The sequence below is a fragment of the Cervus canadensis genome, chromosome 14 (assembly GCF_019320065.1).
Source record: "Cervus canadensis isolate Bull #8, Minnesota chromosome 14, ASM1932006v1, whole genome shotgun sequence".
Taxonomy (NCBI): Eukaryota; Metazoa; Chordata; class Mammalia; order Artiodactyla; family Cervidae; genus Cervus; species Cervus canadensis.
This window is the reverse complement of record NC_057399.1, coordinates 70,722,788-70,746,604: the sequence shown is the minus strand read 5'-3', so window position 1 is coordinate 70,746,604 and position 23,817 is coordinate 70,722,788. Positions and strand designations below refer to the sequence as shown.

Here is a 23,817-nt window from a genome sequence, read left to right as displayed (position 1 = left end):
GCACTGGAAGGACGAGGTTGCCCCCTGCTGCTATGCGGGAGAGTTCCAGGCAGAGCTGTGCAAGTGCTGCTAGTTACCCTGGAGGTGCCTTCCAGAGCGTCAGAGTGACCTTTGTGGGTGACATCAGTGCACAGATGCATGAAGCCATTGCCTGAATGAGCTCACCATGGAAGGAGTGGGGAAGAGAGGAGGCTACCAAGAATGGAGGCTCCTGGGACATTCCAAAATCCACACATCAGGACAAGAGGGTGAGGCCAGCCAGGGAACCAAGGAGGGTGGGTGGCAGGTGAGGTGAGACTCCAAGCCAGCTGTGTGAGCCGGGATTCTGCTGCTGCTCTGCGGGTCCCAGCCAGGGAGAGGAGTGCTGCCAGGAGGGAGTGACTCACCCCGTCAAGGGCAGACAGCAGTGTGGAGGGCATGACAGCTTGGATGCGAGCGCATCCCTCAGACATCCCGAGATTCAGGAAGGAGGGGTCAGCTGCCTCTGGAGCTGCTGCATCTCTGATATGTCATTAGCACTCTGGAGGCGGACAACTGAGCTTTTCTCCTTTATGACTTTTTAAAAATCTGTTTTCTACTTTGAGCAGATGTTATTTTTTTTTTTTTTTTTAACCAGTGTATCTTATTTAATTTAAAGGTAAGTTAGGATATTTGTAAATTATGTATCAGCTACAGGGTTAATAACCAAAATATACAACAAACTTTTACAACTCAAAAAAAAAAAAAAAAAGAAAAAATGAAAGAAATTTGATTTAAAATGGGCAAAGGACCTAAATACAGACATACCTCCTTTCAGCATCCTTTGCTGTACTGTGTATCACAAATACTGCTTTTTATTTTTTCAAATTCAATGTCCATAGCCAAAAAAAAGTAAGTTAGGTTCCAGACATAATCTAGATCCTTTAGGCACAGTGGTGGGCTAGTGATAACCTCATGGCTACCAAGTGCGTCTCGGGACTTTACACCCAGGGGAGGACAGTTCACCTGGGTTTTGGTTCAGTGGGGCTGGACTTCTAGGTGATCCCGAGCAGCTTCCCCTGGAGAGAACCAGACTCCCATCTCAGACAGCCTGTGTAGAGTCTCTTGTCCCCTCTGTGGTGCTGCTGCTTCTGTCCATGAGGACGGAAAAGTGGCCTCTGCACACTGGGTTGGCAAGGGGCAGAGGGGCATCACTGCCTGCCATGCTGTTTGTCTGCCATGACCTTCCTCAGAGGGCAGGCATGGAGGTCATTGTCTCCTGGCTCCAAGGCCAGCTCAGCAGGGCCATCTGACTGCCATCACAAGTATCCATGGTTAAAATAGATTTATTCAGCATTCACCTGTTACGTGGTAACTGAGCACCCACTCTGTGCCATCCACCATTCTGGTTGCTAGGTATGTAGCAGTTAAGGGAAGATGCAGTCAGAGTAAGGTCAGGGACCATCTAACCATCTCATCCTCTTGTTGTATGGCATCATTGACTCAATGGACATGAGTCTGAGCAAACTCAGGAGAAAGTGAAGGACAGAGAGGCCTGGCATGCTGCAGTCTATGGGGTTGCAAAGAGTGGGACACGACTGAGTGACTGAACAAAAACAACAAAGGTCAGGAACAGGAGGATGACTGTGACTGTGGATGCAATGAGCAGAGGCAGGCCCAAGGGCCTGAGCTGAGCTGCTGCTACAGCCCAGTCTGCAGTGCCTCTCCTAGTGGAGAACTGACAGTGGCCAGGCCTGGGAGCCCTTTGCAGAAGCTCAGAGTCCTAACCACGGGACCCCCAGGGAATTCCATGCCACCCCTGCAGAGACACAGACTTCCCCAGCACCTAGAGAGGGGATTTCTGGCAAATTCCATCATGGAGGCACCATAGCAACCCCCGTCCAACCCATCTGGATCTCAGCTGGGGCGGGGGCTCTTCCTGGGCCTTCTATCTTAGCTCTAGGTAAGTGTCCCCCCGCTACATCTACTCCTCCCATATTCATCAGTTCTCTGCTTCTTACTAGCCTGTCCTCTGTTGCTCCAGTCCCCTGCTGTGGTTAATAATTCTCCGTATAAACTTTCTCTGTTCTAATTACTGTGATTTCTCTCCTGACTAGAGCTGGCAGGTGCATGAGGCTGCTCTCCAATCACGAACAGAACAGGCCTCCTATGAAACTCAGACCCTTGGCAAATTTCACTCTGGCAGTACTGTTCACAGCAGAGTGTCTGCCTCTCAGCACTCACAGGAGCTCAGAGCTGGCGTGAGGGCCCAGGGAGGCCATGTCTATAGAGCAAGAGGTGGGGTTGTGATCACCATTTGGTGCCACAAGGCAGAACTCTGCTCCACAAACAACCTCCTCCCAGTACCAGGGTCACACATGGCCTTCACTCCAGCTTGGACCCCTGCTCTGAGAAGCCGTCCAGGCCTTCCTCCTGCTCCACTTTCCTCCCCGGCACCAGGCCCCAGTCCTCACCAGGTGCCAAGAGCAGCCTGCTGCTGATGGTAAGGTGGGCTTTCTGTGCAAACAGCTGCTTCTCCACCAAGTTCCAGATCATCCACTAACTCAAGATCTTGGGATGTCTCTAGCCTTTCTTAACTCTTCTCTCACAACCCCACATCTCTGTTAATCCAACTGGAAGATATTTGGAGCCAGCATGGAGAGAGCCCCTCAAGTCCTCCACATAAGTTCTCCAAAATCCCAACAGCCTCAGGAGGCCTGAGGGTCATCAGTGGTCCTCAAGCTCATCCTGGCTCCCTCACGGGCTGGACAAAGAGGACAGGCCAGCCCCATCTCACTTGCTCCACTCTTACACAGCAGGAGTCGTAGGAGCTGTGTGATGGGCTCTAAGGAAGGACCAGGTGAGGGCAGGGCGGGGTGGGTAATGAGGCATGTGGGGGTGGGGTCAGGGCCGCCCCCTTACTGCGGATGTTGAGCTTCTCCCAGGAGCTGTGGTCCAGGCTCTGGTTAAGGTAGAGAAGCCCCGTGTCCTCCTGGATGCGGACCCAGTCATTCTCGTGCAGCCGCGTGTGGTAGGCGCTGTAGAGGTGCTAGCCCAGGCAGAAGCTGGGCATCTCCTCTGGCACGTCCTGCAGGGCATGGACATAGAGCAGGGGCGTGCCGGCCGGCTGGTCCACGTATAGCTTCTCCCAGTAAGCGTCCCTGGAGAAGTAGAGTCCCAGCGGGGCTGTGGGAGGCAGGGAAACACGTGAGGGAAGGAGGGACTGAGGGACGACCACGGTGCAGAGCCCAGCAGCCCTCCCAGGCAGATCACCTTTCCCAGCGGCCTAACTTCACATTTTAGTAATAGCTTCCTTGTGGGCCAAAAAAGAAAACTTAGGTCTTTCTCATCTGTATTCCTAAGAACATCAACACACAGTTATCTGTATAGCTAAACACTAGCTGCAAATACACTGCTTTAAAACAGAAAAAGGAGGAAGTGAGGAAGCATAAACAGTTGCAATATCATCCTCGATTACCTGAGATAGATAAGCACGTAAACCACTCGGCTTTCACCCAAGCTTCTGAGCAAATCACCTGGAGCCAGAGTTTTGAAGTGTACAAGACGCTGCCAGACAAGCAGAGCAGGCAGGGGTCCCCAAAGATGAACTAGAGCACTTTATAAGTAACAACATTCGTGCATGCTAAGTCACTTCAGTCGTGTCCAACTCTTTGTAACCCTATGCACTATAGCCCGCCAGTCTCCTCTGTCCTTGGAATCCTCCAGACAAGAATACTGGAGTGGGTTGCCATGCCCTCCTCTAAGAGATCTTACCGACTCAAGGATTGAACCTGCATCACTTACACCTCCTGCATTGGCAGGTGGGTTCTTTACCACTAGTTCCACCTGGGAAGCCCCTGTAAGTAACAAAATCTTCATCTAAAGTCAAACATGCTCCTACCATAGTACCGAAAAATTCCACTCCATTTATCTGAAAAAAATGAAAACATATGTCCGTCAAGTGACTTGTTCACAAATGCTGGGGTTATTCACAGAGCCAAGAACTGGGAAGAACCCAGATGTGTTCCAGCAGGTTATCAGATAACAAACCTCAGTCCATCACACCATGGAACCCTATGCAGTTAGGATGGGGCACAAACTATTGATACACATGACAGCCTGGACACATCTCATAGACATCCTGCTAAGTGGAAGAAGCAGCACAAAAGAATCACATGGCACCATTCCAGACTGATTTTAGGTGACAGAAATCAAACTGGGTACCAGCTGGGGGTAGGGGAGGTAATAGACTGGAAAAGCAGGGGGCATATTCTGGGAAACATACATGTTTCATATCTTGATGGGGTGTGGGTCACACAGGGACATCCATTTGTCAACAACATACAGCCAAGATTTGTGCATTTCAACGTATGTAATTGTGGCCTAAATTTATCACTGAGAGGCTGTGGGTAGAGCTGTAAATGCCATGAGGAAGAGGGATGCTGACCATGGCCACGCTGGGTGAACCAATGGGGCACTCATCCTACTACTCTCTTGACTTGGTGTATGTTCAACATTTTGCATCATAAACAGTTATTTTTAAATAGTAAGAAATTTTAAAAAGATGGATAAATGGGCAGGTGATGCTTTAAAACAAAACTGAAAACCTGCCAATATTCTCTACAAAGCATAAAAAATACTAACACACAAAGCAAACATGAGAAACATTGTACTTGTGTGTGAGCGATTTCTCTTTTCAATCAATTTGTTTCCACCTACATTCTGCTTCTCTTGCAGCCACCAAGATGAGTGGTTGGTCCACTCCACACCAGTGGAAGATACCCTGGGGCTGCCTGGGTCCTTGAAGACACACTTGTGTGTGGGAAACAATCAAGAGCCAACTAGAGTCAGGTGAGGAGAACTGGTGAAGACCTTTTGGATCCCAAAGTGGTGAAACAGAAGAAAACTGGAAGGTTGCCAGCACTGTGCCAGGCTTCCCAAGGATGACTTCAAAGGCAACCCGGCTGGGAATGCCAACTTGAAGTGTGCATTGATTGGGTCCCACCCACCCAGTGTGGGTGCTGCCCTGCCAAACAGGCTGAACCACGGAGCCAGCAGGAGAGGGAGGGAACAGGAAGAGAAACAGAGGGAGAGAGAGGGAAGGAGGGAAAAGACAAATGGGGCTAAGGACAAAGGTAAGTAAGGCGGAGAGGAGGGAGGGGAGAGATGCTCTGGCCAGTAGTCAAAGGCTACTGCACACCCGGCACTAAAGACAGAGATGGAAGGAGGGGGCTGCAGGTACGGAGCTGACTTATTAGACCTTCGGAAAACTGCTCCCTAGGAGTGCTGTCCCTGGAGTGGGACCCAGAATCACTGGGTCTCTGCAGGTGAGGTACTGGGAAGGGCAGCTGAACTCCAAGGAGCTGGCCCTGTGCCCAAGTCAGGCTCTGCGTGTGGCCTTCCTGCCCTGCCACCTCTTGGGGGAAGGGATCCACCCAGAGCATCATGCTGCCTGCCATCCAAGGGGGTGGCAGCTCCAGGAGCCCTAGGAAGAAGGCACTCTGGGGAACTCTGGGGAGGGAGCACTGAGACCTGACTTCCCTTGCCGGGGGTCTCACTGGTAGAGACCACGACAGGAGCCACCCACACATGGCTGGATGCCACCCTCCTGTCCCACAGCCTCCCAACTGGCCACGAGGACATGGACTGCCTCTCAGATACACTCAGAGTGTTCATTTCTTCGGGATTTAGTAGCCAACCCTAGCAGGGATGGCTGGCAGCTCAGAGAACTGTGTCAGCCCCAAATGGCCTCAAGACTGGCCTTGATGCTTCTGTGAAAAGGCAGCCAATGGCACTAGCTCGGAGCAGGCCTTTTGCAAGCTGGGCAGAGTGACAGGCCACAGCTGACAGATCCTCCTGCACAGCTAGGATGCACTCCACTGGCTCACGCTTCCTGAGAAGTACACAGTTCGGGGTCCCAAAGAGGACCCTACAGCACTGCTCATACTGCTCTTGTGACAAAGGCAGGAGGGTTCCTGTGGTGTTTCCTCAGCCAACGAGAGGGAAGGGGCAGCTGCTCCCCACCTGTAGTGCACTGAAGCCCCACTGCACTGCCTGGCAGAGTAATAAACCTGGGTCTGCACTCCTCACAGAAATCAGAAGGGCTCCGAGCCCACGGTGGCCCCCTGTCCTGCCCCAGTAAGGCCGGGTCTGGGAAGGCAGATTCAAAGTGGGGGTCAACACCAGACACAGCCCTGCTGCCCCAAAACAAGTGCCTGATTCATAAGCAGCAGCCCAGCTTCCTTTCCCTCCAACACTCCATGAAGGTTGCAAGTCAAAGAGTCTAGGGGGAGCTCTGGGGTGGGCTGTGGGGGGCTGGGGAAGGAGCGCAGAAGCTGATGCTCACAGCCCTGCGGACAGCAAGAGGAGTGGCTTGCTTTTCCCTCCACTGCCACCTTCTCCAGAGGACCTGGCCCACCGCATTCACCCACCCCGCCTCTCAAAGGTGCAGAGTGGGGTGAGCACGGCCAGGTGGACTCACACAGCACGAGGCCAGGCCCCGTGGCACATGGTGACCCTGCATTTTCTTCGCAGCCCCAGATGGAGCTGCTGATGGGATCACTGCTTTGCAAACAGACACCTGGGCAGGACAGAAAGAAAGTTGTTTGTATGCTCGAGGGCACATGTGCAGCCAGCCAGGGGATTGGGATTTGGAGGGCTGTCTTTCCAGCAGCATAGCCCTCACCGGCCTGCTCAACCCCATGTCACATGGTCCAGAACCCACGGTTACTGTGCCCACCCTCCACCCCCACCCCAAGTCCTGGGCGGTGACCGCAAGTCAGGGACACTGGCCTGCAGTAGAAAGCAGCCCCGGAGGGTGCACCATCTTTCGGGAAGGTTGACTTTCTGGCCACAAAGAGAATGAGAGATTTCCCAGTGGCTTGACAGGGTGGTGACCTGGTGGCAGTCCAGGCTTGTGACACCATGCTGGATGGGAAGGGGGCTCTGTGCTGCCAGCCTCCTTCTCATCCTGGCAGAAAGGTGAGCGCCAACCACTAGCGATCTGAGATGCTGCCTTCAGGGCCCCAACCCCAGAGCTGCAGGAGACTCAGTTGGTGGGGAGGGGGAAAGCCCAGGGTGGGTGTGGGTGGGTCCCCCAGATGGCACACAGCCAAGGGCAGCCTGTGTCTGCCAGCCTGCCTGGCCACCAGCTCTCCTTGGTGTGCCAGAGCTCTCCGTGGAGAAGTGAGGTCTGCATTCTGGTCTCCGGAGTACTGTCAAGGATGGTGTGGGACGCCTGCACCCACATCAGCAGAATATCGCGACTTTTGCCTTCTTATTCTCTCAGGATATAATCCCTGTGGCCTCGGTCAGCTGTGCAAGAACTGGCAGCCCTGGGAGCCACCCATGGGGGGTAGGGCTTGCAGATCGGTCTTCTAAGCGGGGGCGAGATGCTCACTCCACCTACCAGGTAGTGAGGAGCAGATCCAGAATAGGGCTCCTCCCCTGGGGCCCCCTTGAGCACATGTACATTCAATGGTCCAGGGGCTGGGAGGTGCCTTGAGCTCCAGGGAGCCCCCACCTCCGAGCTGGTCCAGTCACCACCACACAGACTTCACGTGCAGGATGAGAGCACTGCCTGCTCTCATCTCCGAGCCAGGTCCTACAGGATCCATGTGGGGCCTGGTCTGTTGCTGCCAAAAGTGATTTGTGGGTTGGGCGATGATTGTGAGCAGAAACAGTCTTAAATGCACTTAAAATGCTTCCCAGGTGGTCCCTACTCAGGGCATGGCCGCCTTAATGCTCCTCCTTGTCACAGACACGTTTAGATGGAAAAACACATGGTCCAAGGTAGGGAACGAGGGTGTGGGTGCAGGGCTGGCCTCAGGGGGGTGTAGCCTGGGGAGACCACAGTTCCCCATACTTGGTTTAATGCTCTCCTGTCATTGTCCTAAAATAATTCATAATTCTAGAACAATCTGCATTCTATGGTGGGCCCTACAGATGATGGGGCCAACCCCAGAGGGTGAAGGAGAAGAGCCCAGAAAGGGCCATCAGAGGTGTCCAGTTTCCTGGGTCTGTGCAGCCTTTGTAAAGTTCTAGCCTCCTCTGGGCCTCATTTTCTCTGACTGTGAACAAGAGAAGGGCAGGCTGGGGAGAGGAGGAGCTGGTATAGGCCTCACCTTTGCACAGGTACACGCGGTATGAAGTTCACACTTCCGATTTATAATCACTGGGCAAACCTCTTCACTGCCCCATTAAATAGGTAAGAACACGGAGGCTGGGAGGTGAGAAGACTTCCCATGGTCAAACAGCTGGAGGGTGGGCATCTTGGGGTTTGGACGATGACTAACAAAGCGGCGATGGGACTCAGGAGCAAGGCAGATGCTGGCCCCACCAGGAAGCCCCAGGCCTTGCCAGCTGACCACCCCTCCCTGCTGGCACCGTTTTGCCAGGAAGGGCTTTTTGACCAACCTCTGATGAGAGTCTCCCCTGGAACTTGGGGCAGGTCGACACAGCAGGACTTGTAAAACCTGCCCCACCCACACCTTCCACCCCGAATGCTGCTGGGTGACAGGGTCCTCCCCCAACACCTAGTCCCACGTTTCTGCCTCGACAGATGTTGCCAGCACCACGTGGGGTTCTGGCCCCTCAAGTTGCCCTGGCATCACACCAGAGGGTGAGGAGCTGGGCTTTGCTCTCACAGGAGTGGGGATGGGTCCCACACTGCTCATGACATACCTGCCAAAGGTCCTGGCTGCTGCTCGCATTTGCAGAGACCCCAGGCCCCCTTCATGGCATGTGTGTGTATATGCATGAATGTGTATGCACAGGTATGCAGCAGATGGAAACAGAGACAGGCATGTGGGCCCAAGGCCCCATATGCTCCCACCCTGCCCCACCCCTGCAGGAGAAGATGTGCAACTAACACTCAGTGGGGACAGCGGGCTGTCCTGTTCCAAGGAGGGCCTCCTCCAGCATCTTTACAAGCAGAGCCACCAGGCATGGATGGTCTCATTCGGCACACGCAGTCACCAGCCTTTTTGTATCCTGGAAAGGCAGTCTTCAATGCTCCACACCTGGCTGGATGTGTCATTTACTCACATTTGTATGCAGAGAGAAGCAGGCCCAAGTCTCTACTTCACTTTCACTCATTCAACTGTCCACAAGCTCAGCCCTGTGTGAACACTCACACATGAACACTGGTCATACTCGTACACATTCTCAGACCCACACAGAAGCTGTGAGTGCCCTCCTGTGCGGTGGAGAACCACGCAGGTGGACGAGGGTTTCTGGTTGTCATCCCTCACTTCTGCAGCACATTGTGGGGACATCCTGCATGCTCTGCCTCAGTCCATGCCAAATGCACGCAGCCCCTTGGCGCCAATGTAGCCCACGCCCTTGCCCCGCGATCACCTCCCATAGCCCCCAGATGCACCCATCACCAGCCTTTGTGCACCAGCCTCAGCTCCCCCGTGTACTGGAGGGTCACCTCCCGCTGGCCCCCGAGGCTGCAGACCAGTCCTGGCCCCTGCAACCCAGCCAACTTCTCAATATGCAGTGAGCTGTGACCCCACTCTGGGGAGGGAGCCCCTTCCCCAAGCTCCTGCCCTCTGCCTCAGGGTGGCCCACAGCTCTCTTACACTCATCACTGCCGATCAACTCTTATGTTAACCTCCTCTGGTCCAGTCGCTGTGTGGGTGTCTCTGGATTGGACCCAGACTGATACACACATCTCTCTTACACTTAGCATGTCACATGCACATTCTCTCACACTGTTGCAGACCCACCCCCACCTCCCCCATCTTCTTGCTCATTTAGTGAGACATACCGAGCCTACCCAGTCCTAACTGCAGGCTCACCTCACCAGTGCCCCCTGGTCAGCCCTGGCCATGAGAGGCCATGCACAACTCCCCTGAGGTTCCTTTGACCTCCTTGCTACCCTCGACTGAGGATGTGCTGCCAGTCTGACCATACCAACCCAGATCCAGGCAGGTGCTTCCTAACTGGGCACCCTTGACTAGAGTGAGTGGCAGTCACCGTGGTCATCCCACACAAGGCCCCAGACAACCAATGTCCTAGGACTGCAATGTAAAAGCCAGAATTTGGGGCTCTCAAGAAAAAAACACATGGCAAGATGGTCTGATCTAAGAACTGAGTGGGGTGATAATAGTGCCCACATGTGTGTGCAAGGCAGTACCTTCCCGCAGAATCCACTCACCGGGCAGCCCTGCTCCTGCCTGTGACGAGCACCAGATCCTGCAGATGACAGCTTTATTATGGCCCAGCACAATCTCCTTAACAGACGGTGGTTTCCTAATGCCATCACTTCTGCAGGAACAGGAAGCAGACCTCATGGACTCCTCCCCAGGGACTGCCCCTCTCCCTGAGGGCCAGCTGTCCCTGTGGAGGGTCCCCCTAGCCCCACCGCCCAGACAGCAACTTTTGGCACCATTATCCTCTCCTCGTCCACCCCATGCCCCTCCTCTCATATCCTGTTCACATTTTCTCTTTATTCTAGTTGAATATTTGACATGTACAAGCAGTATATTTTGCAGAACATTTATGTCAAAATAGTGTTCTGCAACAAACACTCATGAACCTGTGGCCAACTTAACTGGACGTTTAGCAACAGTGCTGCCCCTCCCACACGCCCCTTCCACCTCATACACTCACAGAAACATGAATCTGGGTCTTTGTTTCCCTTGCCCCTCTTTTTAAAACACTTTTACCTTATTCTTGAAAGGCACTTCTGCTGGGCAGAGAATTCTGTGTGTGTGAGTGTTCAGTCATGTCCAACTCTTTTGTGACCCCATGGACTGTAGCCTGCCAGGCTCCTCTGTCCATGGAATTTTCCAGGCAAGAATATCTGGAGGGAGTTGCCATTTTCTCCTCCAGGGGATTTTCCCGACCCAGGGATTGAATCTGCATCTCCTGCATTGGCAAGCAGACCCTTTATCAACTGCGCCAACTGGGAAGCCCACTTGGGAAGCCCTGAGACTTCTACAGGACAGTTATTCTGTCCTTCAAAAGCGTGATTCTGCTGTCCTGCTTCTGAGAGCTCTGTACTCATTCTGATGATTCCCTTCTTGGTTCTCTCTTCTCTCTGGTTGCTTCAGGACCTCCTGTGTTTGGTGCTTTCCTATTTCATTCTGATGAGCCAGCCTGCTCACCCCCATGTGGGTTTCCTCCGTCTCAGCTTATCTTCTAGGTGTTCTCTCCAGAGCGTCCTTAAGCAAATGGCAGCCAGTCCCACAGCTTGAATGGCTGCCTCTGGGCCAAGGAATGCCACGTTCACCAGCCCTGACCTCCACCCAAGTACCAGAGACATCCGTACCAACTCGCTCCATCCTCTCCCTCATCTCAGTTCAGCTTAGAGGACCACCTAGCCTCCCTGAGCCCACTCTTTTTTTTTTTTGGCTGTACTGGATCTTAGTTGTGGCATGCAAGATTTAAGTTCCTGGACCAGGACTGAAGCCAGGCCCCCTGCTTTGGGAGCACAGAGTCTTAGTCACTGGACCACCAGGGAAGTCCCTCCTTGAGACCACTCTTGACCCCATAGGCCACTTGCCCCAGAGCAGCCAGGGTCAGTCAGATCATGTCACAATCTGTCTGAAACAACAAACTAGTGAGTGAAACAACAAAGGAATCCAGGAAGGAACAAACTAATACATAAATGGTTTTAAGCACAGAGTGGCGGGGGGAAGGTGGGCGGGAGGTTAACAGCTGGGCACATTTGGAAAACAGTGAGACTTTGGGATAGGAGAGGGGGCAGGGTATCAGAGAGATGGGTGATATCACCTTGGTCAAGACCCCCTGGCTTGGTCTGACAGGCACAGGGAGCCACAGGTGGGTGGCCAGTGGCAGGATGAGTGCAATGGAGCCTCACGGATGCCCCTCCCCACCCCATGAGGCTCACGTGGGGCACACAGCACTCTCTAGTGCACGACCTGCCTGGGTGAGGCCAGAGTTGGCATTGAGCAAAGAAACCCTGAGGACACCTAAGAACAAAATCACTGACCACGGCTCAGGAAATGATGGCCTGGTAACTGAGGAACACTGCCAACTGGGAGACATTAGGCAGAATGACATACACATGCACACACACACATGTGCACTCTCAGGCAGGGTCACCCTGTAGGATGCTCCACACACCCCACGATCTCCATTTTTTGTCCCAGATGGAGGCTGGTTTTGCAAGGGATTGTAATGTAATTTTGGCTTTTTAGGAAAAAAGCACAGGTCAGGAGAACCAGTGCCTATGAGCGCAGAGAGGGCCCTGCAGGCCAGCCCCACTTTGGCCATAAATGGGGCTGATGGTATGCTCAGTACCTCCTGTGTGTGGCCATAAAACCATCACCACCATCACCACCATTACCCAACCACAATCACCACCCCCAGCTACACCATTACCACTACCATGATCACCACTCTCCCCACAAGCACCATCACCTTCACCCCCCTCACCTACACAGCATCACCACCACCATCACTAACTTCACCTGAACTCCAGCCCCCCACTATATTATCATCCCCACACCCTAACCACTACTGACACCATCACCACCCTCCCCACAACCATCACCTCACACCTTCACCCACCAGCTTCACCACTACTGCTGACCATGCCTACACCATCACCACCCACCATCACTCCACCCTCCAACCATCGCCACCATCATCACTCTGCTAGGCATCCAGAGGCTTCCAAATGAAGCAGCTTTGCCAGGTTTGACCCACATAAGATGTGGGAAGAAAGCTGGACTGGAAAGACCCACAAAGCCAGCCCGGGCCTGTCCTGTTCACTGCTGCATTCCCAGAACCTTGCCTGATGCCTGGCACAGAGCAGGCGAGAAGGGAAGGCCTGGGTGGCCCTTTGAGAGCCAGCCACCTCTGTTCACGGGTCCTGGGCTCAGCTTAGATGTCACAAGCCAGTGCCTCCTTGCAGGGAATATGACAGCTTGCCCCAGTCCTCATGCTGGGAACTGAAGCCTCTCTACAAAATCATCAAGAAAACTCTGGCCTGTGCAGGTGTACCCAAAGCTGGACAGCTAAGTGCATACATGGGTGGTGAATACAAGCCAGGGCTAGCTACTTTACTTGGTGCCCAGTGAGGACACTAGTCACCATGAGAGCAGCCTCAATTCCAGTCTTAAATTCCCTCTTCCCAAATGCTGCCAGCAGCCCTCAGTGGACAGCCTGTGTGCCACTGTGGCCACAAGGCTGAGTGGCCTTCCTGGCCCGGACTGGGCACACAACAAAGGCCAGCTGGCACAAAGGCCTGGCACACAAGGAGGAGTGAGCAGCCACCCTGGCACACCCTGGATGCCTGGGGCTCTCCACGCTCCTGAGGATTCTGTCTAGTGCAGAGCCCAGGCACCTGCCTGCCTGTCTGGTCAGGGACTTCACACATAGCCCAGCTCTGCAGGCTTTCCCTCCATCATCCCTTCAGACTGAGCCTCATCGTGTGGTCCACGGTGGGCAGGGCAGGCGATCACATGCAGGGGTACTGTGTCTCCCCACACACCTGTCTGCGTGGGCCCTGCCTGGACAGGGTGGCTGGTGGCCTGGAGAGAGGAGGAGAAACCCGAGGACCAGGCCTTGCCTCAGAGGCACCACAGACCTGTACGTACAGGTACATTCCTCCACACGTGAAAAGCTCTGACTTGCCCACCTTACCCGAGCTCTTACTGTAGACCTCAGTCTCCCCGTCTGTTTCCCAATTCTGAGGAAGAGAATTCACTTCTTGCTCTCAGAATGGAACTGCAACCAGGCCTAGGTCTCCTGACAACCCCCTCCTCTGCCATGCCATCTACGTAGTCCTCTGCTGATGGGCAGGAAGGGGTCAGGGTGTGGCTGAAGTTTGGGGTAGTGAGGTGTGCAGACGAGATCTGCAGCCCAGCTGCATGGAGCCAGCAGCCCAAATTCCTCCCTTGTGCCCAGGCCCCAACCTTCTGTTCCCAGAGGCCTGAGGGCCAGGCTGCACCTAGCAGGCACCCGTGGCCACCACCCACATCCCCAACCACCCGGACCAGCTGCAACAGCTTCGCTCAGATGATGGACACTCATGCCCAAATGTGATTTCCCAGCTGCCACTGAGTTACTCACCAGCCTCACTAGCAGTTCCTTCCAGCTTCTATGCAAAGGAAACTGCGAATTAGGTTACAATTAATTTCTTTACCCAGGGCAAAGCCTGACTGGAAAAAGACTGGCCACCCAAGTGGCCTGATGATGACTGTTCTGCAGGTCACCAGGCTCCCTTGGCTCTGGGGTTCCTGTGCTTTGTAACCCCAGCCAACGGCAGGTGTATCAGCCCCGGCCTGGTCAGGTCAGCCCTGGCGACTGGCCAGGACATCCCAGGCTTTGACTCTGCTGCTGCTGCCCAGCAACTGTCCCCCTCTCACCCAGCAGGGCACTATGACTCAGATCTCAACAAATGTGTCACCTCATTGGACCTCCTTGAACAGCCATGGTCCTGCCCCTTTCTGCCCCTCCCCCCAGCACCGGTCTCGCCCAGCCCAGGTTTACCATTAACCAGCAAGGGCTTCCCCGAAGGTTCATCAGGTAAAGAATCTGCCTGCGATGCAGGAGACACAGGTTCGATCCTTGGCTCGGGAAGATCCCCTGGAGGAGGAAATGGCAACCTACTCCAGTATTCTTGCCTGGAGAATCCCATGGACAGAGGAGTCTGATGGGCTACAGTCTATGGCGTTGCAAAGAGTTGGATTTAACTCAGCAAGAGTGAGACTTCTTTATTGGGTTGGCCAAAAAGGTCGTTTGAGTTTTTAATGCATGATATTACAGAAAAACCCAAACGAACTTTTTGGCAAGCCAATGCATTCTTCCCGAGAGGCTCTATTCCAAATGCTTCACGTGCATCACCCTACTAATGGACACGACAACTGCCAGAGGTAAGGACAACTTCTGGTTCCTGTCTTAGAGCAAGGAAACCAAGGCAGAGAGAGGCTACCTTGCCCAAGGCTGTACAGAGTGAGTGAGCCAGGACTTAAGGGTTCTACTCTTAGGTATACATGGCCACCAGGCTCCTCTGCTCGGTGACGGCTGTGCACACACATGTGGAAAAGCCAGGGCACCATGACCTGGGACTCCAGGCCACCCATCCACCTGCTTGCTGACCAGGTGGAAAATGCAACCTAAATAATCCTCCATAGTCTTCTTCAGTCTCCTCAAAAATGCAGGTGCCCTTAAAAGTCTCCTCGTGGAAATTTGCTCTTTCATATCTCAGTGAAACAGAGCAAAGGCCCAGGAAGGCATGAACAGGGGGGAGTTTGCTCGGCCAGCGCTGTCCAACAGGGACAGACATGGTCAAGGCTGCTGAGTGTGCAGGTACCTGGGGATGCTGGGGGCCTGATGTGCCCATGCCCCCTGGACACAGGACTGAGCCTTGAGGGGTCCTTTTCTTTGCTGCTGTTAGATCCTACTATTCGATACCTGGGTTGGGAAGATCCCCTGGAGGAGGAAATGGCAACCCACGCCAGTATTCTTGCCTGGAGAATCCCATGGACAGAGGAGCCTGGAGGGCTAGAGTCCATGTGGTTGCAAAGAGTAGGATACAACTGAGCATGTGTGCGTGCACACGTGCACATGCATGCACGTACACACACACATTTCACCTTCAGAAGTGAGTCTAGATACAAAGGAGAGATTTCAGTGTGACTCGTGAAAGCAGAGAGACAAGTGCAGAGCCAGGCCCAGGCCACGCTCCTTCTCTGTCTTCCTGCATGGCCCACTCAGTGCTCAGCCTCTCTGCGTCTGTTCCCAGCTGTGAACAGGGACAGGGACCCTCCCTGGAAGGGCTGCTGGGACCAAGCACCTACTGGTGGGAGCCAGAGCCACTTCTCCTCTTTTCTCCCTCTCTTTTTTTTTTTTTTTTGCAAAGAACTTGTGGTTTATTAAAGACAACTTGTCGTCAGCAGCATTTATTCAACGAACAAAACAAATGAAAAAATAAAAGCAGACTAACATTCTGACCCTTAGAGTGAGACTAACTGAATTCATTCAGCCCAGTGTCCAGAGTCCTAGGGGCAGCTTCCCAAGGAGGAAGCCTTGGAGTCTCGGGGTCTCTTGGCACCTCCCTTGAGAGTCTTGCCGGGGGGTGGGGGCGTGGAAATTGCCAAGGGTAATTCTTCCCTTTGGAGGAGTTCAGTCTAACCTGGGTATGGTCCCTGTTGCTCTTTTGACCTTCATCACAAAGTCAAGGAGAGGACACTGGACCCAGGTCTGCCACTGAGGCAAATCAGATGCAGTGATGCAGGATGGTCCCAGGAAAGAGGAGGGCAGAGGGACAGGCGAGAGGGAATGCACTGGGGTCCTGGTCAGTGTCTGCTGGGTCACAGGCTGCGGCCCCAGCCTCGGGCTGTGAAGGGATCACGCAGGGGCTGACCACCAGCAGACGAGTTCTGGTACAAGGGTGACCCAGGCTGCTGGGAGGATGTGTGTTTCTGCCTCATACTGGTGTGGTGTCTTTACACACTAGTTCTCCCTTACACTCAGTTCTACCACAGAGCTCAGAGCTCCCCCAGCCAGGACCTTCTGGAAAACCAAGAAGGTCCCAGAAGGCAGGGAGAGAGGATGCTGACTGACTCTGGAAGGTCAGGAAGACCATGTCTCCAACCTGCTTCCTCCTTTCCAGCCTTACCCTTCATTTCCAAACCAAGCACTTGCCAACCCGCAATAAATAACCAGGAGTCCGAATAAAGAGCAAAAATCTTCCAGATACTGTGTGGGAAGAGGAAGAAAAAGGGAAGCATACAAAGTCCCAGAAGCATCCACAGGACAGCCTGGCAAGGAGCCGCCTCCTCCCTGACTCCTGAATGAGACCTCCTTGGGCCCACAAAGGCTTCCTGATAACCCCCTAGTCAAGATCTTCCCACCCTGAGCAGGTGGGAACACCTGGTGGAAATTTGATAAAGCAAAGTAAACTCAACAACAAAAGAAGGTCCACCCAATTGAAACAGGGGCAAAATAGTTGCTTCCCCAAAAAAGATACAAATGGCCGAGAAGGAAGTAAAAAGACTCTCAGCATCACTGATAATTAAGAAAAAGCAAATCAAAACCATAGGTGAGGACACTGCTTGTATCCAAGAAAATTGATACAATTTAAAAATATAAACAGAAACTAACATGTGTTGGTGAGGATGTGGTAAAACTAGAACTCTCACACACAGCTGGTAAAATTGTAAAATGTTTCAGTTGTTATCAGAAAATAGCTTGGCAGTTCCTCAGAAAAGAGCTTGGCAGTTCCTCAGAAAAGTTGAAATTATCACATGACCCAGCAATTCTACTCCAAAATAAACACCTAAGAGAACTGAAAACAGGGATTCAAACAGATACTCACACAAAAATATCCACAGCAGCATTATTCACAAAAGTCAAAAGATGTAAACAACCCAAATGTCCACCAAGAGATGAATGAATAAATAAATGTGATACATGTTGCATTGGCCCTAAAGTTCATAAACCCAAACAAACTTCCTGGCCAACCCAATACATGCAATGTAATATTACTCACCCTTAAAAAGGAATGAAATACCAATACATGCTACAACACGGATATACCTCCAACCAAGTAAAAGGAGCCTGATACAAATGAAAGGTCAATTTATTTTAAATATCCAAAATAGACAAGCCCATAGAGACAGGTGCAGAGTGGCAGTTACCAGGGGCTAGTGTGGGGGGACTAGGCGCACTGCCTAATGGGTATGGGGTTTTCTTTGGGGGGTTAACAATAATGTTCTGGAACTACACAGGGGTGATGAATATGCAATGCTGTGAATGTACTAAATCCCACTCAACTGTTCACTCTAATTTTGTTATGTGAATTTCATACCTCAAAAGAAGTGAATTTTAATTGTTTACCACCCTGTTCTTCCCCCCATCTCCGCAGGAGAGACCACCCTGGAAGAGGCAGGGGCACAAGTCCAGAGCGGACCCCAGGAGCCTGCACAGGTGCCCCAGTGTGCATCCCACCAAACCACCATGCTCTCCTCTGCACACTGGCTTCTCTTGCAGAGAAAAGGACCCTGTGATGGGATTCCAGCCTGTGGAAATGGGCAAAGAGCCCAGGGCCCTAGAAACCCGACTCCTCAGAGCTCTGGGCCCCTCTTGTGCACACAGTCAGGTGTGGAGTGGCTGCCAAGGGCAGGGGGCGGGGAGCAGGAGACAAATGAACAGTGTTGAGACGTTGAGACTGGGGGTTTCTGTCACCCCCAAGTTCATAGTCTTTCCTGCTCACATAGGTACAGGGGATAGGTGGCTGCAGAAGAAGATTCAAGAGGGTCCCAGCGGAAACTTCTCAAGGCTCTGTGGAGTCACATGTGTGATCTCCTGTAAAGATCCCCTGCAGGTGCCAATCTGATGAGGAGGCTCAACCCAGTGGCAAAGCATGTGCTCACAGCACAGAGTACACGGTCACCTTGCACCCATGTCATGGCCAAGAGGTGGCGGAATGGAGTGCTGATTCCATCCTTTCTCCTTCCCAGAAAGAAAAAAAAAGAGCATCAGATGCACCATGGGCAATGCTGGAAAGGCAGGATAGGGGAGGAGGGAAGGAGAAAGCACACTCTGAACCAGCCCCCCAGCTTCTGGGTCTTTCCCTGTTTCACCGTATCTGTGTCTTTGACTGTTTCAGGGGTAGAAAAACTTGAGAAAGAAACTCCATAAACTCTTTCCCTCCACTCGGACTCCCACCACCACGCTGTGCACCCCAGATCGCCCCCCACCCCCACACCTGTCTCACTCTCAGGTTCTGGCACACAGAACATATATCTTCCCAAGCATTTTCCAGGCTGTTAGTTAAAGCTTAGGAACTTATAGTTTTTCTTTTCCTTTTTTTTTTTTTTTGTTAATTAAAGCTTAGGAACTTACATGGTTTCTTTCCCCCTTTTGCTAAGACTAAGAACCACTGGAGTTTTCTGGCAATCCCATAGGCAGGAATGGGGGACTAGAACCAGTTCTGATGTCCATTATCTCACCAGAGAGGTTCTGACTGTTTCAGAAGCCAAATTGTTTCTTCAATCACAGGGCAGTCAGAGCTGGTAATCAGGGCACAGCTTGGAGCTCTGCCTCCCTCTCCCGGCCACCCTGCCCCTTAGATACTTCTCTGGAGCCCAGGGCCCTGTGGAACCCAGACAGTAGCTCCCAGGTCAGAAGAGTGAAGGCTTAAGATGGGGATAAAGTAAAGTCCCAGTACCTGAATCTGGGGGCAGTGGGCTGGGGCCCCCAGGACGTGGGTCTGCAGGGGCAGGGGTGTCTTCCCTGAGTGGGTCCCAGAACTGATCCCTGCCTGCCACAGAGGCCCCCAGTCCCACTAGGTATCCTTGATGTCATGGAGAGCCTGCATCGGCCGGACCAACAGGTGGGCACACACCTGTCCAGGTGCACAGGTGACCTTTCTACAGTGGTGCCTTGGCTGCTATACTCTGTGGAGCCGCTCACCAGGCAAAAGCAAACAGAGGTGTTTGCTCAGGGCTGGCCACCTGCTCTCCTTGAGGGCCCAGGTGGTGCCTGATCTGCCTTCCCCAAGCTCCTGCTGGCGTCATCACACCCACAACCACGCTTTCTAGGGGGTATCAGTTCTACCTCCCTGCTCTCTCTCGCCCCACCCTACCTTGCCCAGGGTCTTGCAGTGGACAGCTGATAGGGCCACTGGCTTTCAGGCTCCAGCCTCAGGGACAGGTGCCAGGGGCTCCCACAATTACCCAGCTGTGAGGCCAGAGCTTGATGGAAGCCCAGGTCTCGTCTGGTCCAGAGCTTGGGAAGGCGGATGGTGGGAGGATTGGGAGGTGAAGCCAGGCAGGAAGTGGGCCCCGTCCACAGGGGCTCCCAGGGCTTCAGCCCAAAGAGGACAATACCCTCAGGTCCTCTCAGGTATGGCGGAGCTCTGTCTTGGGAGCCACAGCCTCCCTTGAGCATGGGAACACGGGGGTCAGGGAGGGGGACCTGCGCTGCCAGTCCGCTGCTCTGGGGTAGGGAGGGAAAGCCATGTGGGCTCTGGAGGCCTGAGTCTTCATACCCCTTCAAGCCCCTCTGAGACTACCCAGGTCATGGCCCTGGGTGATCTCTCTGAGTCACACCAACCCCCCAGTCTTCCAGGAGCTGAAGCATGCCCACCCATAAAGCATAGCACTCTGCCCTTGAAGACCCAGGGGAAGCAAGTGAGAAGGCAGGAGGGAGGGAGGGAGGGGGATGTCCTCCACCGCCTTCACACCCTGTGGCCCAAGCCCAGAAGGGCCCCTTTCCTGCCTGGCAGCCCACCATCCCTGCTTCCACCCGGCCCCACAGCCTGCCTTCTGCCATGCACTTCCATTTGATATCACACACACACATTTGAGATAAATGACAGCTTGGCGCTTCCTTTACTGCCCATTTCTCCTACATGGAGATAGCTCTGAGGTCAAAGTCACCTTCTGCATTCTCCCCGGGTGCACCCCTAGTCCTGGAGAAGCTGCCTGGGTGGCAGGTGGTCCCTCGGAGCGTGTATGTGGGCTGCTCACCAGTACTGTTATTGTTACTATTAAGTCACTCTCTCAGAAAAACAATTGCAGAAACCAGGAGGAAGAAGAGAAAGAAATGAAGAGGAGAAGATGAGGGACTGGAGCCTGAACACAACCCCCACAGGAGGAAGTGTCCTCCCCCACATCCACAGGAAGGGGGTGGGTCTCCAGAGTGGAGACTAGCCACTTCTTCAGGATAGAAGGAAGCAATACCGCTGTTGGGGGGCACTTCTCCAGCTCTGCCTCTTTCCTGGGGAGCCCAGTGGGCACTTTCTTCTCCCAGAATGTCCTGGAGTCCAGGTAAGGAGACACAGTCATACCCATGTGCCCTGAAGCCCAGCCCCTGCCCTCCCCCACTCCTCAGCACAGTGGCTTCTGTCAGGTTCTAGGTCCCCAGGCAGAGGCGGGTACAAGGGTCACACTCTCAGCCTACACCACTAGCACGCTCCCTCCCCTGGGGCCAGTTATGACAGGATCCCACCTGGAGGCAGTTCCTGGACCTGTAGGACTCCCAGACATCAGCTACAGTAGCAGTCCCATCTGAGAATCAGCCAGAGTCCTGCGGGCTCCTGACTCAGGTGTTGGGGAGCATGGCAGCACACTTCCGTCCCAGACCCAGGCCAGGCTGTCCCTCGGGCCCCTGGAGCACCCCACCAGAGGGTGACCAGTGGGTGAGCAGACTCAGGGCCACCTTCCCCACACCCATCCCCGGACTCCTCCTGAGCCCTGTTGCAGGTCCCCACCACCGCTGGCCCAGAGGAGGGGCTTGCTGAAAACCAGAGGACCAGGGCCACAGAGTCATGAAGTCCTCTTCACGGGCTCAGGTACACGGGCTGTGGGAGCCTCAGTTTTCTTACCTATGAAATGGGAATACAAGGCCACATCCCTCAGGGTTTCAGGAGGATACAGTGAGTAGCAGACAGGCGGTGCTGAGCACAGGATCAGCATGCTGTGGGCCCCCTGGGGTGGCTGTTGCTGGCATCACCTTATCCAGTTAAGACCAATAGGCAGAGGGCACCTCTTTTGGGTCACAGGGGGAGAAGCCCTCAGGCAAGGCAGCAGTTTCCTGCCCCCCCCCCCACTTCCGCTTGGCACCCCATACTTCAGGTTAACAGATCCCATAATTTTTCATTTGTTTTCTCCTCCCCTGGCTAAAAGGCCATTAGCACCCCATTAGGTAAAAGAATCCCATTTTCTTCACACCACCAAGGAAACAGTGATTTACTTAGCCATCCTTAATGCAATTCTGCAGAATAAAGGCAATTTTGCAATGGTCTCAATAAACTTCCCCATTTGCTCTCTGCTTGCAGACCCTACTCTTAGGAGCCTACCAGCTGACCCAGCCCCTTGCTCCCTCAGAAGGCTGGACTCTGCTAGGGCCCAGGACAGTCAGTGTGGAGCGCAGGCAGCTCTCAGAGGCCAGAAGGGCTTAGGGGGACCCAGGTGAGCCTGATGAAGCACACCACCACTCGTCCCTGGCCAGAGAGGGAAGGGGCAGAAAGAGAAACAAAGAGGTCGGCAGAGCAGTCTTCCTGGCTGAGGGGCTGCGCTGGCACCTGCTGGTCCCAGCAAAAGTGGCACACCCAGGTCCAACTGCAGAGGGGCAGGGCCCACAGCCTGGAGAGCAGGCTGGAAGTCATGGCCAGTACTGGGAGTGAGAGGCCCCAGGGGCGTGCAGGCACAGGGGGCAGGTCTCTCCTTGTGGGCAGAGGTACTGAGCAAAACAGGAACCCAGAAGCCAGGCCAGGAAGATGGGAGGTGCGAGGCCTCATGAGGAAGAGCAGGGAGAAGGTGCTGGGTGAGCAGTCAGCCTGAGACATTCAGGGAGAGCCCTGGAAGCTGGGAATCAGTCTCTTCATCCATGCCACGGGGACATCTGTACCTGCACTGGAGCAGTAAAACGCCACACACTCTTCTGAGAACAACTTCTAGATGGGTCCAGGATGCCCCAGGTGGACAGGCTGTGCCCCCTGAGTGTGAATAGGGAGGAGCAGGTGTCCCTGTGTATACACGCAGGGGTCGCAATGTGTGGGAGTAGCAGGGAGGGGGGCTGGGTTTCCCAGATAAGGGTGTAGTGTGAGGGGCCGAGCATGGGTGTGAGTGTGTCCACAGGCCTCATGATCACATATCCTTGAGAAAGGGCAGTGGTGTCTCGGTGATCACCAAGAGTGAGCATGAGAGTGTGTGAGCATGGATTCAAGAGTGTGTGTGTGTGCCCATGTGTGCCCTCACACAGATACCAGAGTGTGGGTGAGGAGTACTGCCCTACTCTGGGAGTCTGTGTCTGGGATGGCGCCTTTTTCTGAAGGCGTGTGAATTCTTACACAATGAGAGTGTGTACACATGGAGAGGGGCACACACTAGGGGTCTGGTGATGTCCTATGACCTTGGTCTGAGCACCCCTGAGCCCTCTAGCCCATCCCTGCCAGCCCTGAGGCAGTGCTTTCCTTCCCCAACACTGGGGTCCAGGCCACTGCCGCTCCATCTGGTTGCCTCCCTACCCTGCCTCTCATCAGTCATCCAGCACAGAAGAGAGCTTCCGGTCTGGGGGAGGTAGGTCTAGGCCAGCAGGGAGGGCTTTCATCCCCTAGAGACCCAGCCCATACCCCAGGTAAGAGGCACGGCCACTGAAGGGCTGCATCCACAAGGGGCCGCCCTGAGGCCGGGCTACTCCCAGCCTGGGTGAGTCCCGGAGCAGTGGCCCTGGCTCACTTGCGGCAGTCTGGAGCGCCACACTGAGAGAGCTCCAGAACTGCCACTCTGAGTAGTGTGCCCGCAGGCCTCTCCAAACGCCCAGCTGTCTCCTCCTGAGTACCGCGGGGCCACCTCTCCACTCTCAGTGTCGTCAATCAGTTTCTTACTCATCCTGTTGGAAGAGTGGGTGGGGCAGGAGACCTGCTTTCCCTGGATTGGAGGGCCTTTCTCCCACCACCCAACTCCTTAAGTCCAGGCTGTGAAAAAGCCACTTGCATTCCTACCAAGTGTCACAGGTCCATGCTAGCAGCCCCGCTCCCAGTCCAGTCCTCCTAGCCTCAGCTGGACACCTTGGCTAAGCACAGGAGAGGCATGGGAAGTCCTCTTCTAGGTTCTGAGGCCACCAAGTCCACCCTGGCTTCGGCCTCTCACCTGATCACCCGCCCATTACTACAAAGTTGCAACGCAGAGTTACAAGAGATCTTCTGAAGGCCTTGTCTGTGTTTACTTCTGCGGAGTCTTCATCCTTCTTCTGTCTGTTTCCGCCTCACAGCACCCTGACCCCAGACTCCCAATGCTTCCCCCATTCTTCCCCGGGGCATGGGAAGGATTTCTCCCCTGCCTTTCCTGTGATGGGCTGGGGGCCCATCCTAGTGTAAGTATCTGACTCTTGAGTTTAGGATCCAGTCATACAAATGAAACCTTGGGC

At 53.9% G+C, this 23,817-nt stretch overlaps 1 protein-coding gene across 1 annotated transcript; it reads right to left on the bottom strand.

Moving 5' to 3' along the window:
* Nucleotides 1-2,994: 2,994 nt before the first annotated feature.
* LOC122453088 (proto-oncogene tyrosine-protein kinase receptor Ret-like) lies at nt 2,995-10,309 on the bottom strand. Its single transcript, XM_043486942.1, has 2 exons — nt 10,121-10,309; nt 2,995-3,144 (listed from the first exon to the last, which is right to left on the bottom strand). Exons 1-2 carry the CDS (start codon nt 10,254-10,256, stop codon nt 3,008-3,010), a joined length of 273 nt encoding a protein of 90 aa, XP_043342877.1. The 5' UTR covers nt 10,257-10,309; the 3' UTR covers nt 2,995-3,007.
* Between the last annotated feature and the right edge of the window lie 13,508 nt (nt 10,310-23,817).